Consider the following 17,699-nt stretch of genomic DNA (forward strand, 5'->3'; position numbering starts at 1 on the left):
CGAATCTGATGTGTATTCTCCCCCATTGTCAGTTCTTAGGGTTTTAACTTTGTTTCCTGAGTGGTTTTCAGTTAGTGATTTGAATTCTTTAAACCTAGAGAGGATCTCTTCTGATTCTTTATTTTTCAGAAAGTAGATCCAAGTCTTCCTAAAGTAGTCATCAACAAATATTACATAATACAAGAATCCCCCTAGAGAGGATACAGACATAGGTCTACATACATCAAAATGAACTAACTCTAGAATTTTACTAGTTTTCCTAGTACTATTTTGGAATGTACCTTTGGTATTTTTACCTAGGGCACATCCTTTGCATGCCCCTGAATGATCTTGCTTTAACTTGGGTAGACCTGTGACAAGGTTTCCCATTGAAGATAAAGCCCTAAAATTCAGATGGCCTAATCTTCTATGCCAAACTTCATTTGCATTAGTGGCTTCATGGATTAGAGCTAGGTTGGGTTTCGTGCACAGCTTATACAAATAGCCCCGTCTCTGTCCAATGGTCTTTGCCTTCTTGATTGAAGAGTTCTTTGGCCAAGCCAATACTCTGTTGTCCATGAATGTCACTCTGTATCTGTTATCTTCCAGTGCCGATATGGAGACTAGATTCCTTTTGATGCCGGGGACATATAGTACTCCTTCGAGCCGCAGGATATGCCTGTTTTCAATTTGATGGTGCAGGTTCCTATCCCTCTGACTGGATGTGTGGAGTCATCTCCGATGGTTACATCCTCATCACTCTCCTCTGTCATGGAGTCAAGTACTTCTCTAAACCCTGTGATGTGCCTGGATGAACCACTGTCAATCACCCATGAGTTGGTCTTGTTAGAAGCTTGGCTTGTGAGTGCTGAGTAGAATACATATTTTTCGGAGTCATCTTCCCCTTTAATCTTTCCTACTTTGGCAAATGTAGCATGTTTCTTGGTTCTTTCCAGGCACTTTGCAACATAGTGTCCGAATTGATCACAACTGTAACATTGAATGTGAGATAAGTCCTTCTTTGAAGTATTCTTGCCTTGACGACCTTTTCTCTTTCTAAACTGTCTTTTCTTGTTTTGCTTGGTGGAGTTAGTGTTTAGGACTTTTAGGTCTTCATCTATATTCTTATGTTTCATTCCCATCTTGTTCAATCTTGATTCTTCTTGGAGACAATCATCCCTTAATCTTTCAAACTTAGGATACTTGGACCTTGCATTGATGCCTTGGACGAATGTGCTCCATCCATTAGGCAACCCATCTAGAGCAATGAGTGTTAACTCTTTGCTTTGGATTTCGTAATCCCGAATTGCTAATTCATCTCTTAGAATTGATATCCGCATAAAGTAGGTGTTGATTGTCTCCCCCTTGTTCATGGTGATATGATTTATTTCTCGTTTTAATGCTAGAGTTCGACTTGCATTTGATATCTCAAATGTGCTTTCAAGTGCTTTGAACATTTTATAGGTTGTCTGATGTTTTCTTATGATGGGCATTATGTTGTTTCTCACCCCATCAACTATTATTTTTATTGCCTTTTCATTTCCCTCAATCCATGCTGTTTTGTCAAGTTCAGTTTCAGGTTGGTCATTTTTAGTTTGAACAAATGAATCCACTTTGTTCTCCTTTAAGATCATCTGAATTCTGAATTTTCAGGCTGAAAAGTCATCGCCACCTCCGAGTCTGTCTTTGAATTTGATAACGCTGGCCATTGGAGAAATGTGATGCAGTATAATCTTGTTCTTAAATTTATTTCACGAAATTGAATAGCCTCAAGTTCGATCAACTTGGCTCTGATACCATGTAAATGTTATTGCAATTTCCAATTTAATAAACAAGTTATATGTTTGACGATGTATTTCAATTTTGGTATTATGACTATGACAATAATATTTTTCTTTCGTTTGCTGCAAGTATGGAGGATGAACATGTATCGATTTCAATGTCATCTCCTTTCTTTTGAATGATGTATATATAGTAAGGTTGTCACGATCAAGTGGCACCTTGATCGGACATGTCTAAAAGACATGTCCGACCAAGATGTCACTTGGTCGTGACTCTTACCAATATCAACTGATCCATTCAATGATAACTAATCGGTGCTAGTGTAAATGATAACAAATCTGTAAACATACCCGATAATGAATTGGTATCATTGCAAATAATAATAGTTCGATAATCACACCCGATAGTGAATCGGTGCCATTGTAAATGATAACAGATTGGTAAACACACCCGATAGTAAATCGGTGTCAAAGTAAATAAGTCTGATAACTAATTGCATTTCATATGCTATCAGATTAATACCCCGATAGTATATTAATGTCGATTCATAAATGAATCGACATTAATATGCTATCGAGTTACTAGTCCAATAGCATTTAGATCGACACTTAACTATGTTAAGCAAGTCGTCGATCTAATCTATCTTTATCCAATTGTCAAAATCATAATTATGATCAATGTTATATAAAGCATGAATCAGATAATCTAATAGCATAGATGAATAAGCCAATAACAGAATAGAGGAGATTACTGAGTTAGGAGAGTCTTATCTTGCAGAAGCTACTAATGCATTAACAAGGTGTTGGATGTGCCACAAGAATGCAACAAGAACATCAAAATGATGCTAATTGCGACAAATTGTTGTAATAGTTTCATGTATAAGGGTTTGGGTCCATTCCAAAACCCATCTCTACCAAACTCATAGCTACAATTAAAAACATTTACCTATAATAATTAAAAAGGAATATATTCTTCAAAATCTAGAATAACTCAAATAATAGCTTTCCAAGTCAATGTTTGAACATTTCTTTACAATTGAAAATAGTATGTTGCTATTTGTGTGATAATAATCCTCAATTAGTCAGATTATTCATCCCAAAGACTTAATCTACAAAAGAGACCAACGACTAAACAAGGACAGTAATAAGAAAACCATGATTCTATCGAAAGTAAAAAACCCAAGCTTTAATAGAAAGACACAATTTGTTGTAAAATCTATCCTGCAAAGACAATCGTACAATACTCATCAAAACTAAATCAAAATTGAGCAAAGCCAAGATTGTCTCATAACCGAAAACCAGTCTTCAACAGAATCTAAATACAATGATTGAAAAAAAGCTTCTCAATTGGTGGGCTAGAGTTTAGTTAAGTATTGAAGTGTAGAAGAAGAAAATCTAATAAATATTGTTACATCTTGCAAATCTAGAACAATGAAACTCTTTCGTAAGAAGAAATTTAAGTACAGCAAAGATTTTATTAAAAAGAAATTCGTCCTCTTGCAATCTGTTTTTAACGTGTATATGAATAACCACAATATTAAAAAGAAATTCGTCCTCTTGGGTGCTGCATACACGTCAAGGCTCTGCGAAACAAGGAGAAAGGTAGAATACTTAAAGATAATTCTTTAGTTCGCTGTCAATTGAATATGGGTCAATTGAGTATGTCATTTAACTTATAAAGGGATTGCTTTTTCATTTAGCTTATATATGGTTTCAGTTTTGCGGAGTTTAAGGGTTAAAACATTCATAACAATAACAAGGATGGCAAACTTGCAGGCCGAATTGATAAACCTGCAGCGAATCGAGAATTATGCCCGCACATTACACAGCCAAGTCAGGCAAATTAGTTGTATAGCACATTAAATATTTTTATTATCATTATCATTATATTCATCACCAAATGCTTATATATTGGTGAATATAATTATCATTATCATCATCAAATGTTATCCATATTTGCAATTCATAGTCAACAATACAAACAAATCAAAAACTAAAGCAAATCTTGTAATTTTAGAATCACCAAGTACTGATTGAAACCGGCAGGTTTGTAAATTACATCCCATTAAATTAAGCAGGAAAACCCAAGGTAACGTTGTACAAGAACAATCATAATGCGAGTCCCATCAACCTGTTGATGGACAACAGAGTAATGAATCCAGTAAAAGAATGCACAGGGCAGCTTGATGAGCACATGCCTGTCACTATACTTCATTACAAAGAACAATCCATCCTCAGCATGCCAAACACTGCCAAAAAAAATATTGCGTGTTTTCCTGATCGTGATGTGACTTGAACACTGCCCAAACATTTCTAGGCATGATTGAAATAAACAAGTGTCCTTAAGAAAGTCGGCCTATTACTTCAGCAGCAAATAACAAAATCAAAGTTTCCATTCTGTCTTGCATTTTCACAATTTGTATCAATCACATCTCTTGCATATCCAATAATGATAATTTGTAACAGAGGTGCAACTTGTACTGCATCTATTTGCGGACCAGGTACCCTACAAGAATACCTAGAAGACCAACAATGAAACAATATAAAACTGAAAATCCAGCTTTGGTGTTTTTAGTTGCCTGCTTCACCGATGTCTGCAAGACAGTAAACACTAGTATAAGTGCAAAGCTAGAAAGTATTTATTTTCAAAGATTTTGTCCCGTCTCATCCTTACCAAGGAACACTGGAATGCTAGGAAAACTACAAATTTCACATCATACCATAAACTTGAAACAAATAGTTTATGAACCGATGAAGAACTGAAAAATTTACAATACATATTTATCTCTGTACCAAAAGGATTTTCTCTAATGTTCATTCAGATTTAAAATTAGGGCTCCAGAAGCTGCCTACTAAAACTCGAGCTCAGTGCTCCTAACATATTCAAACACAGAGATGAATGACTATATACAGGAAAAGAAAAGCACACAAACCATTACTGAAAGAAAAATACGGACACCATAGGCTCTATCCACTAACTCAAATAATTACCATGTTAACAAATAAAACAATTAATCAGATCTGCATGAAAATTCTGAAGCAAAACTCAAAAAAATATTAGATAAACGGTTGAACACAATTTATATGCCAAGTTATTACAAGTCGATGACCTTCCATACAAATTGTATGAAAGATTAACACACCAAACAACTTGTACAGATTAACTTCATATCTGAATTTTCCTAAAACCATATTACCATCCTTAGAGAGGTAATTGGCACAAGTCTGCTAATCCACCAAACGGTAAGTAAAAGTTGCAACATAAAGAAGCAGGCAAATGCATTCATCAATACCAATCTAAAATCTACCAGATTTAAGAGTCTGTGACAGCAATAAATAAAAGTCAGCGGTGCCCCAAATAAAAGCCTGAGATTACAAATTGGAAACCATAAATAAAGAGAAAAGGACTTCTCAACATGGGCATGGGTATGTCAAGCCACCACAGGAAAGAGACAAACAAAATAATTTGCAATTCATATGAAAGTATGATTGAAGAAATGTTACTATCTTGAGTAGTTTCAACTATATTATGCTTGAAGAGAGATTCATCTTACTTTGAAGTTTCAACAGAGAAAATAGAAAACCATTTCAATGAAATGATTTAACTTTAACATAGAAGAAAAAAATGTCCTAGGAATAAATCAGCAAACCAAAAGATAAATATTTTCTCAAAAATCATAATTTAAATGGGAAAATCCGTTAAGGGTTAGTTAGGGTTGGTTAAATATTGATTAGTTGTTTGAAGAAAATTTCTTCAATATCTTGCTCTCATTTATAATGGCCTTCACCTTCTCAATCATTGAATTCGAGGCCATCATATGTCTCGCCCAAACAAAGCCTATCCATATCAGTTTAATAGATCATACTCAACATGGGCTCATGAAATTAAGAGGTATCCAACACGATGCCACCAAATGTCATCTAAGATCATCCACTTAATATTTGCTGCCCTTGTAGTGCTACATTGCCTCCATATGGACCAATTTGGGTTGATGACCATGTTAGAAAGTGCTTCCCATACCTTGGCAAGTCATCTCTAGACAATTGCGTTAAAGCAGAATAGGTCTCGGCAACCTATTTGAAAATCAAATTAAAATTAATTTTTTTACTAAAGTAAAACATATCTATTAAAATATATCTTATTGCTTCATTTGCTTTCAACAGCTCCAATTTTGAGAATGATCTAAATATAGCGATTGGTGATTAACATTTGGATCTCTTCAGTTGTTGAACATTTGGATATTTTCAGCCTCAACATACACCTATTTGATCCAATCAATTTTGGTGCCTTTTTTAGTAGCATAAGTTTGTGAGAGTGGACAACACAAGGCGTCCAAAAGATGTGTGAATAACACTCCTCAACCAATAAACCAGCTGCTCTACAATTTTTTAGCATTGTCTATTATGATTTGGACAATGTTTCAAGGGCCCACTTAATGGCTGTCATGAGAATGTTAGCAATAAATGCACAATCCTTCGCCTCCCCTTCACAATTAATTGCTCTTTAAAACATTGCCCCTTTAGGGAACACTGAAAAAACTGATCAATGGCCAATTTTATGCATCTTTCCATCTATCAAAAACAATCGACATCCATATTTTAGCCCACGAATCTCTTATGGGCTTCAATGACTCCTCTACAAACTTCACCTCTTCTTCCAATAAAGTGCTACATGCTTTTTCAAAACCAAAGCCCTTGTACGCTTTGGAGCCTCATTAATTGATTTTACCATTTATTGCCAATATGAGGGCAAACATTGAAAGTCAATCCATTTGCATATAGACATCTAGCTATGTGTTTCGGCAATATCTCAAGACTTATTCAGAAATGTTATTTCCACTGGTCCATTTTATCTCTTTTGTGTAAAGGTTGCATATTGCTCTTTTAAGTGTGACCAAAAATGGGTTGTTCTCTACTAATTGAAAATTAGAAGGCAGTGGAGGGGGCTTCATTCCTCGAGATCCTTTCTCTAACAAAGGATGATTTGATCTGCAATCTGCTACTTGATGTATTTTTCCTACTCATTAATACATACTATGATTTGTGCTTCTAGAATGGGTACACCATTTTTTCCTAGGAAATCTTTAATGCCTAATCCAAGGATGTGGCACAAATGGCTTCTCACTCGATATGAACTTGAATAACTAACATCACTCCCACTACAAATCCAAACATAACCCCTACAACCTAGAAGCTACTAACCATTTCAACATATTTCCAAAGGGGAGAATTTGGGTTTGTTTTAAAATGGGTTGGTCCAAGGAGCTGAAGGCAATTGCCATGCAATCCCTACAATAATAAGTTCAATAAACAACACATTTGAAGAATCAAAAAAATGAGAACATATACATGACGTAACTCATTTTAAAAAATTAAATAAGTGCTATAGATTGAAAGAAACATGAAAACAAAACAAGAGAGTTCATTTATAAAAAAAAAATAAGAAAAAATATCAAAAACTTAAAAAGAAACCTACCTCTTTTACAAAAATCTTTCTACGATCTCCTTGGCAACAAATGGATTCTTGCAAATGCGTAGGAAAAGTAAACCAGCCATTTTGGAACCTTCACCAATCTTCAAGTCTATTCATGCAATGGCAAGCAACAATTTAAGTTCAACAAGGATGAATGATATTTTTGTTTTGCATTCAAAATAAGGAAAACAACTTTGTTTTTATCTTCAAAATGTCTTGGAATCCACATTTTTGGGCTAAGGCGGGAATGGGGGGGAGTGGCATTTTTGGGCGTGTGAACAAAGTCAAATGCCAAAAATATAAGGAAAAATAAAAATTAATGTCTAAATTAGCCACAATGTCCTGCTGGGCATGAAAAATAATTAAATTTGCACCAGGTTCATCCCAGACCGAAGCACAGAGCTGGGACAACACCCTGGATGGCCCCTAGTGCAGACAAAACCTGGATCTGTATACAGGCTGTACCAAACCCAAACCTCAACTGGTAACACAGCAAAGAATCAATATCATTGCTGCTCTATATTTACTATTTAGTTGGTTTCTTTGATGAAAATGTAGTTAGTTAATTATAGCTTAGTCTCTTATTCAATAAATCTATTATACCACCAATCGGAAAGGGATTTCGAGTCAAATTACATCCCTTAATGGTAAAGGCCTTTGTGTCAAATTTCACCCCTTCTTGCGAAGGCCTTCAGGTCAGATTCCATTCCTTACACAAAAGAATAGCTAGATTATATACCATATTAGGGAGGGCCTCCTCTTAAGTCTTTGGACATGATATAACATCTTCAAGTGGCTCTTAGGATCAAATCACGAGAATTTATAGATAAGGACCCTTTATGGGAAAAGCCTTGAGCCAGCCTTGAGACCATTCTACAATTAAGGATAAACAGTAGTAAGAATTCAATGCAGTCCAAAATTAGTGAGCCACAACATCCTAATGATATCCTTGAGGAATGTAAGGAAGGTTTGTCCACATGGTTATTAAATACTCAAGTCGGACAAAAGAACCCAAGAATCCATCTAAACACTGTTTGAAACAACTTGTACTTGACATATTATCATACAATTGACTAAACAGGCCACATCATCTGACCCACATGAAATCTATATATTCAATGGTTTTCGCCACTTGGAAACAGGGAAAAGCTGTCCAAATTCTGCTCTCTATCCAGCTCAATCATTAAAAAATCTGCCATCTTTTAATTAATTCTTTTAAGATGAGTTTTAACAGTGACTCTATATCAAATCCATACACTGGAGGGGTCGGTGGTGTTGCCTGTGCTAACTACTGGTCCACAAGGATGCATCCCCAGGAGTCAGAATGAAAGCATGCATCCTGGATGTTCAGGATGTTTCAGGTACAGGAGGATGGGGACAGGATAACCCTGTCGCCAGTCACACATCCACCTTTTTTGTGAAATTTATTGAACAAATTCTCAAGGGGGCATTCCCTTATTTTGGGAATACGCTGGCATTCCCAAGATGGCCAGGAGACATCAAGACAATCCTCAAATCTGTCTCCCGACAATACCAGATTCATGATAGTGCCCCTCTGTGCCTCATACTCTGCACTCAATATTATCGGCATTGATGCATCACACACCAGTAAAGCAAACAATTCTTATTATTTTCATAGATATAACCTTTATAAGCTTTGCTTCTGCTAGTACTGATCTTACTTTGACCAACCAGTCCTGGAAGAAAATGTGCAGAACTCCTGCAGCCATGTGGGATTCACAACCTTTTCACAAGCCATCTTGCCTTATTTAGTATCCTCTACTTGTATACACATCAATCTGTAATGATCTACGAAAAATTCAGATGTTATTACAGTTAGTCCCATGGTGTAGGTACATTTTCATTAGGCCTTTTTCAGTAACAGATAATGAAAAAACAATTAATTGGGTTGAGTTTCTCCTCTTGAGATTCAAAACCAAAACATCTTTGGGAAAACAAAAGAATTGTTGGAATTTGCTACAAGCTTTAATGCAAATATAGCTATTGTGAAGAATAAATATTAAATAAATAAATACAAACTGGGCTAAAGGTATCAGAGAAAGGGAACGCTACTAAGTTTTAACACGGGATATCTGTAAGTCACAGCAAGTCATACTTCTAAAAGATTTTTCATTGAACAAGATTCTATTTACATCAGACTAGCTTGTCGAGCATGACTTTGATGCTTTTACAATCATGGATTTAAACTATTTATCCTAGCACCATTTGTCTCCTTTCTCATTCTCAGCACTTTCAGAATTACCAAAAAATCACAATCCAACACTTATTCATCAAAAATGTCCCAGTATATTGCTGATGATGATGCATTCCGCATTTCAACACCTGAGGAATAAATGCCTCAGTGGCTCTGGATAGAATTATATTAAGCAAAGAAGCACACACTAGAGCTAACTATCATTCCTAACTCAGAGCCTGCTTCCTCAAACCATAAGTAGCCATACTCTACTATAACAAAACCACCAGTCTCCCTGGCCCAAAAAAACACTTTGAGAAAATTGTAATACGGACAATGTAGGTGCTCCCATGTATCATGGAACATACATGGATGTATTGGCTTTTGACCAGCATCTAGACATTGAATTTGTAGCATTAATGAGAAGACTCACTGTCAAAAACTATTGTACAAATAAAACAAGTGATGTTGAATGATAATGGGATCTAACATTTTAGGAGCAAGTATTGTAGACACCTAAAATTGTCCAGTCTAATTTATTTATTTAATTATTTTAGCTTAATTCTTCTATTAATTAAATAAATCTTTATTTATTTAATTAATTCATTTATCCTCTTCTAGCCTTATTCCTCATTTAAATAAATACATCTATTTATTTAAATTATCTTTTTCCTAAATTAAATAAATATCTTATTTATTTAATTGATCCCACTTCTTCTATTAATTATATAAATCTTTATTTATTTAATTAATTCATTAACCTTTTCTACCTATTACTCATGTCATTCATCTCTTAATTCATACACTACGTACCCCTTTCATTATTTTATTATTTCTTCTACCTACCCTCTAATCATAGCCGACCTCCTTTTACACCTCTCAATCTTATCCCTTCATTTCTTATAGTGTCTTCTATATAAGGAGATGCTTCCCTCATTATCAAACCCTAATCGTTCTATGCATTCTAATCATTTTTATGCAATTGACTTCACTGCGATCCTACTTGCAACCACATTCCGTTCTTTGTTGAGCTCTTGTGCACACATAAAATCTGAAAGCAAATATATCAAGCAAGAAAAATGGAGATAGGAAGAATGGAGATCCAAACCCTATTGGACATGTGAAGGTATAATCTTTGTGATTTCGTTTGATTTGCATTGTCTTAGGTAATCTTCATATGTTATGGTGGATCTTTGTTGTTGTTAGGCTATGGTTTTGTGGTTGAATTCATTTAGCCTTTCAATATTGTTATTGTTGTTATCCATTTTCACCATATACAAGTATCAATTTTAATTTTTACCTGACATTGTTAACTGAGCAACCCCTTGTCCTACTGTCAAAGAACTTCAAGCTGATTTTTTATCAGAAGTTCCTTGCATTCAAGACAATGGTATAGATGGAGTTACATAATCTCATGCAGTAACATAAGAAGAAAATGAATCACTGCCTATCTGAGGGGAATTGGGGAAGATGTAGGATTTGCATGAATTGTAACATGCATGTTTCTAATAAACTATATCACGGAATCTTCTAGCCATTACCTTCAATACTTAGTTTTGTTCTGTTTTAGAATGTGTTTTACATGTAGCCTTGCAGGCAAGTATTACAAGCCTCAATTAGGGAAATGTCAGGTTTGCATGAATTACAAAATGTCTGTTTCTAATTGACTCATATTGACAGAAACTTCCACGCAACATTCAATACTTAGTCCTGTTATGTTTCAGAATGCATTTTATATCAGTCTTGCAGACAAGCTTTACCAGCCTCAATTTTGCAAAATCATATGGGATTTTGTCACCCAGTTTAATATGAAACAAAGTAGATGTAACTAAGAAACAATGTAAGAATCCATATAAAGGAAGAATGAGAAGTATATGTAACCATATAAGAATCCATATAAAAAGAAACGTGGTAATGTACCCATAGATGCCATATTAAGATTCAAAGGGGCACATGCAACTTCAAAACATACCAATTCTTGCTGCAGTTGTTGAGCTTGCTGAACAATGGTATTCCTTTCTTCTGTTATTTTGGAAAGCATCACACGTGCCTGCACTATTCCCAACTCATGTAAGAAAGAGCTTCATAGTTAGTCTAAATGAATTAAAGGATTTCAGATACTGCAATCTCAACCAGAAAATTATAAATGCATACATCAAGTGTAACATTGTATGTGCAAAGTCTGCCTGATATGCTGGCATACATAAATAAAGCAGGCAATTTCAAGAAGGAAAACATTGCATCTTAAAGACAGTGTTCAAAGAAAACATTCCCATGTTTATCCAGCCTACAAAAAAACCATTTAAAATCCCAAAGACTGACAAAGACAATAATAACATGAATCAAAGTTTTTTAATGGATGAAGTTGCACACTTTATAATTCCAGCTTAATGCTGGCAGTTTGTTTATATTCAACTTAGAGGATGGAATTTGCATCAAATGGAGTCTTTTGATTGTGTTTTAGTTTGGTTAAAGAGCATTCCTGTCCAAGAAGTTAGGCTATAAGCCAGCTCATTTGAGTGTCTAATGTTTAAAACAAACAATAAACCAAATTTCCAAACTGCTACATTCTGCTGACAAAAGGTGACATTTGAATAACACCACATGTGTTATCCCCACACTCCTTTCACTGCAATGTTGTTTCAGCTTGCTACTACTACTACATAGTGGTATCACATCATCTATTGCTCCAACCCAATAGATGATGTGATACCACTATAAGTTATAACAATTTTATTGATTCACTTTGCTTATCCTTTATGTAGGTTATGAGATTTTATTCATGGTATTTGGTTGCAATTTCAGTTTGTCCACCGTTTCATTATGATAACCAGGGCTTATGTTGACAAAGTACCAAAAAATTTAACAAGATCCTGGAAGAACTTACTAATTATTGCAGGTCTCTCTCTATGTGTCACAAATGTTTATTTGGGGAAGGCCTTAGAACGTATGGATATTCTTGAAGGCTGCAGTCTGGAATCAATTCTTCAACAGCATTTAATTCTAAATTCCACCTCATCAAGTAAAATTTAATCGGGGAAAGAATTTTAAGATATGAGTTGTGAACTACGAAATCTTGGGCAGAAAAATTGAGTGTGCGACCTGTATTAATTTGCAGACATGTATTTTATTGTTTTCATTAAGAACCCCATTTTATGCATTTTCAATTTATTATATTTATGCAAAATATTACTGAATACAATTTTGTAATACTCTCTATAGGAAAGAGATTTCTCTTACTATTCTTGAATCTTATTATATTAATGTATTGCTTTGTTTATCTGATGTAAATGATTGTCCTCATATAGAACACTTTCCATTGTCAAAAACCAATTGTGAATTAAAAATGTTTTAAATGGCCTTATTTTCTTTAAGAAACCCATTTTATTCATTTTCAATTGACATCATATTTATGAAAAATATCAGTGTATACAAATCAGTACTCGTTATAGAAAAGAGATTTCTCTTACTATTCTTGAATCTTATTATATTAGTATATTGCTCTGATTTATCTGATGTAAATGATTGTCCTCGTATAGAAAACTTTCCACTGTCAAAAAACCAGTTACGAATTGACAAGTTACAAAAGGATTCACTGTTCCTTACAGGGGACTTTACAGTTTCATGATTCAGTTAGATTCAATGTTACTGGGATTGCTCAAAACCCAGCCTGTAACTGGAACAGTTCATACCAGCTATGGATCCCTATCCAGGTACAGGCTAGTTTTGCCCAGGTAGTCTGTAATGTAAACAAGCTGAACCTTGGCCAACCCTACATATATACTATAACCAGCAACTTAGTTTGGATTGCTTGGGTGACTCTGTTGATGTTCACTGAAGTTCTGAACAATAATAAGTACTAAAAAGATGAGAAGTCATTCATTACGATTATGTCTCAAAGTTAACCCCAATCTAAAAATGTACAAAGGAAACCTTCTATTTGTCAAAATGAACACACATGAAAAAAGTATTTGAACAAAAATATCTCCACATAGGGACCAAGCATAAATTATGAAGCTCGAGAAGGAAACGGACACCAAAAAATTACAATTATAAAGACCAAACACACATGCATAAGCACACGCTCTTACAGAATCTATGCAGCGACTGACTATTATTAATCCTATTTGGAGATTTTTCACTGCCAGTTTCCACTTATGTTTTTGCTGGTCTCCAGTTTTTTTTTTATTTGGCTGTCAATAAATTATGTAAGTTTAATTTTAGCTTGTGTAGCAACTTTTACAAGTCAATGGTCATAACAAACATTAAACTTATTGTGTGACACCAAATGGAAATTTGCCCCATTATTAATATAGCATTTTCCCAGGCAAGAATGCATGCACACAAACACAAACATGCACATGCACATAACCACCCACACAAACACACACACACAGACAAATCACATCCAAACTATTTCTATACTTGCACATGAATCAATACTCAAAGTACATCCTCATAATCAATCCAAGACAATTTCTGGTTGTGCTAGTTTACATCACATTCTTTATTAATAACAAGTAGAGAAACAAGACTGACCTCAGTGAGTTTTGCCTTCAATTCTCCAACATCTCTATGTCCCTATAGACATGTCCACACAAAATGTACACATGTAAAATATGAGAATAATTTATCTAGTATCTAGATTAAAAAGCAATTCCATTAACAAGTAATAGTATGATGAATAAGTACCTTGTGATATAGTACCCTATTAGTATGATGAATAAGTGCCTTGTGATATAGTACCCCTACTTATCAAAAATACATCAAAGGAAACATCTACCTCCTCACACTTAAGTGCAGGTGCAACTAAATGTGAGCCAAATCACATGAACATGGCACTCACCGATTCAAACAAGCCAATATTTTGTTTTCCATTCTGCAGTAACGAAGACCTAGGAGATGTACCCTCTTCTGATTCTTCAGGTACTGGAGAAGGAGGCTGAGGTGGAGGAACGTACACCACTCTTAATTTGTACTCCTCAACAACATTCTCATTGTCCTTGTTGAACTGTCATATATCTCTTGAATATTTAGAACATGAGAAAATCAAATTCAAATTATATCAAGGCCCTAAGAACTTCCAGGTTTAAAGTAACTCACCATATCCTGAGAAATATCCTTCATCTCTGCCCCATAAGGTGTTATAACACTCTGTACAAGGAACTTGTCTTTGCATTGAAGATCAAGAGGTGCTTCCCGCTGTGCTTGCATGGTGACTAGAAATTTCAAAAAATTATATGCACGTGCCATATGCAACAGTCATTAGGACACTTAAATTGCTAGAATATCCATTGTATTTCATTGCAAGAAATCAAACTAAAATGTGTGTAACATAAATGAAATTAGAAAAGAGGAGTGGTACCAGTAACATCACAAGAAGATTTTGGTAATACAATGCCAGTGTTAGGTCGCACACAATACTTCTTTGGAGAAGTAGTTTTGACCTGCAAATAAAAAACAATTGGAATAAATTTCAACTTCAAATCAAATTGCCTCATACGCATTCAGGTCTAAGCAAATAGATTAATAACGAAATGAATCATTGTTCAACACAATATCAGAATATACAGAAGATGCAATGGTGACAAAATTTGCCAATAGTAGAATACCTTGAAGGCCACATAGTGATCTGAGTTGTTGAACAGTTGAAGAGAACATGAGCTCTGTTTCTTGAGTTCAACTACCCAAAATATCCAAAAATCCACATTGATTAGGAATTTTCAAAACACAAACTGTGCCATAGAATACTACGGCTCTTTCTTAATAAAAGAAACACATACAGCTGATGCCTGTCAATGGTCAAGTTGGCCATTGATGTCAATATCATTTCTGAAACTGAAGTGACATTGGCATGCTCATCAAACCGATTACACAAATAATCACCAGAATCTGTGTCCATATTTATCAATCAAACCATCCTACAAGTTTTAGTTTAGTGGCAATTGTGGCCCTGACAAGAGCGTGACTCCACTTCGAATCACCCTAACCATAACAGGCAACTCATACTCAAATAAACATGTAACCATATTGAGGTGTAATAATTATGGGGTACATTCAAAGGTAATCCAAATTCATGAATCTTAAAAATGTGATTCTATAGACTCCAGTTTTAAAATGTTAATAATGCAATTCAAATGTACTCCAGCTATCAAATTTTGAGAATGATATTCAAGGGTGATCCAAGATTACATTGCTTGTGAATGTGATTGGTGTGTTGCCCGGATTTACAAATATTAAGCATGTGGTTTGTACATGACCCAAGTTTACAGATTGTCATGATTCAGGTGTGACTTAAGTTTACAAATCTTAACGATTTGATTCGACCTTCTGATCCAAGTTTACAAATCCTAAGAACATGGTCTACAAGAATCCTAGGAATTTTATTCAAACATGACCCAAGTTAGCAAATTCTAAACATGTGGTCCAAACATGCACCACACCAGTTTTACAAGTCTTAAAGAAAGTTAAGTCATCTATGATGCAAATTTACAAATCTTAAGAATGCGATCCAAGCTTAATTCCACAAAGATCCGAGTTTACAAATCTCAAGAATGTGATCCAAGCTTACCCCCACACCTCGCCCAAGTGCTAACAACTAAACCCTGCGGCTGAAATTAACAAAAAATGGATGTTTTTTGAACTTACATGGGAACTTAAGCTCAGTGGGCTGAACCGTGAGAAGCTCGCCACTGCTCATTCTTTCACAAAATGAACTTGATCTGGAATTCTGCTACTAAGCGTCCAGATAAATTCCCGCAAATTCCCGTCTGACTAAAACATCAACATCTAAGGTAAATAACTGTAAATACAGAATCCACAAACAAAATGACCAAAAAAGACATTCATATGACTCTTCTTTCTCAGTGTAAAGCATAAAGAAATCCCTCAAAACCACTCAGCCTATATTGCAAAAGAAAACTAACCTACAAGACGAGAAAGAAATAGGGCTTCAAATTCTCTCTTCTGCCTCGACTCAAAATATCCCACTTCTTTGCAAACCTGCAAACCAGAACAAGATATTGAAAAATGCATTAACAAAGTACACAATCTTTTAAAGCAATTTATCCAAGTAGGGTTTGGATTGACTTGTTAGGGAAAGAAAAAGAAACCATGCAACTACAAATCATAAACCCTGAAAATGTAAACAAAACCCAAAAACAAGGAGAGGGGAATTCAAATGCAGAAGACTTTGGGCACCATCTAACTTGCCTAAAAAAAATCCGAGTTCAGATCTAGATGCTCATATCAAGTAAATAAATAGATACACTTGAAAAAACATAGATACTCTAGGCAATGAACTATGTAGCAATAAATTAGCCAAAAGCGCCCAACATTATCGGTTTGCCCTACACATCAGCATTAAGCTTGCCTGGACAAAGCTGTGGTCTGCCTTACGTCAGGAAGTTCGAACTTAAAAAGCGGTAAAGTAGATCAATGTCTCTTTCTCTTTTGCAAATAAATCAGTTCTTTTTCTTTCGTCCTCCAAATTTAACTCGTATAGAAAAGTAAGGTGGGATGAGGTATGTGACAACCTCTGTCAGGTCATGGGTCGCCTTAAATTGGATATGGACCTTTCAAAGGATGAGGTTAAATGTATTTTTAATGGAGTTTTGACAAGGTAAGATTGCACATGCTTATTAGAGCAATATGAGAGTGTTACATTCTTCAACGAGTACAAACTTCAAGTGGTAGTCCCTATTTTAATAAAAATATATTTTAGATATAAATGTTGTGATTTTAAGAATATTGTATCATGATGAAGTATTTGTTATGGCAATGAGATCTATGGAAAGAATCTAGTAGTTGAGCGCATTGTAATTCTTGTGATAGAAGTTGTTAATTTAATGTCTAATTTTTGTACAACATTGCATCAATAGTTGTGACTTAAAAGTTGTTATTGCTATGATGAGTACCAATAATTGAATGAAATATACCATTTGTTGTAAAAAGCAACCAATCATGTGATGCCACATCAATTGCACAAGTATTGGGGCCCCTTTTGCATGTCTATTGGTCTCACTTTTTTGGGGGTTTGTTTTGGACACCTTGGCAAAAAGCATGCTGATGTGGCATCATATTTGATGATGTGGCCCTGAAACCTTAGTTATAAGCAGGGGACTTGCCAAGTAAGTTGTTGTAAAAAATTGGGAGTGATTTGAAATTTTCACGTAGAATTTTGAGAAGTGCGAAGTTAGGGTGCACAACTACTGGGTCCTCTCCCCTATAATCGCAATTTTTTTTTTGTCTTGTAGAAGATTTGAACTCAGCA

The 17,699-nt window shown here is 35.0% G+C and overlaps 1 protein-coding gene across 5 annotated transcripts; it reads right to left on the minus strand.

The window, feature by feature from the left end:
- Positions 1–3,744: 3,744 nt before the first annotated feature.
- Positions 3,745–16,974, minus strand: LOC131060474 (vesicle-associated protein 1-3). 5 transcript variants are annotated; one of them, XM_057993717.2, is made up of 10 exons: positions 16,800–16,974; positions 16,354–16,429; positions 16,076–16,197; positions 15,040–15,110; positions 14,793–14,874; positions 14,531–14,646; positions 14,274–14,438; positions 13,967–14,008; positions 11,400–11,477; positions 3,745–4,354 (listed from the first exon to the last, which is right to left on the minus strand). In XM_057993717.2, exons 3-10 carry the CDS (start codon positions 16,125–16,127, stop codon positions 4,247–4,249), a joined length of 714 nt encoding a protein of 237 aa, XP_057849700.1. In that variant the 5' UTR covers positions 16,128–16,197; positions 16,354–16,429; positions 16,800–16,974; the 3' UTR covers positions 3,745–4,246. The 5 variants fall into 5 exon arrangements, with proteins under 5 accessions (XP_057849700.1, XP_057849699.1, XP_057849698.1 ...); XM_057993716.2 differs by having other exon boundaries at positions 16,640–16,974; XM_057993715.2 differs by having other exon boundaries at positions 16,076–16,201; positions 16,800–16,973.
- Between the last annotated feature and the right edge of the window lie 725 nt (positions 16,975–17,699).

The sequence above is a fragment of the Cryptomeria japonica genome, chromosome 3, assembly GCF_030272615.1.
Source record: "Cryptomeria japonica chromosome 3, Sugi_1.0, whole genome shotgun sequence".
Taxonomy (NCBI): Eukaryota; Viridiplantae; Streptophyta; class Pinopsida; order Cupressales; family Cupressaceae; genus Cryptomeria; species Cryptomeria japonica.

Excerpts from the sequence above, each read along its gene's own strand:
- LOC131060474 (XM_057993717.2), bottom strand. The coding sequence starts at position 16,127 with ATGAGCAGTGGCGAGCTTCTCACGGTTCAGCCCACTGAGCTTAAGTTC. Across the intron at positions 14,647-14,792 it reads ATCTTCTTGTGATGTTACTG|TCACCATGCAAGCACAGCGG; the intron begins GTACCACTCCTC and ends TGAAATTTCTAG. Across the intron at positions 14,439-14,530 it reads AGGATATTTCTCAGGATATG|TTCAACAAGGACAATGAGAA; the intron begins GTGAGTTACTTT and ends GATATATGACAG.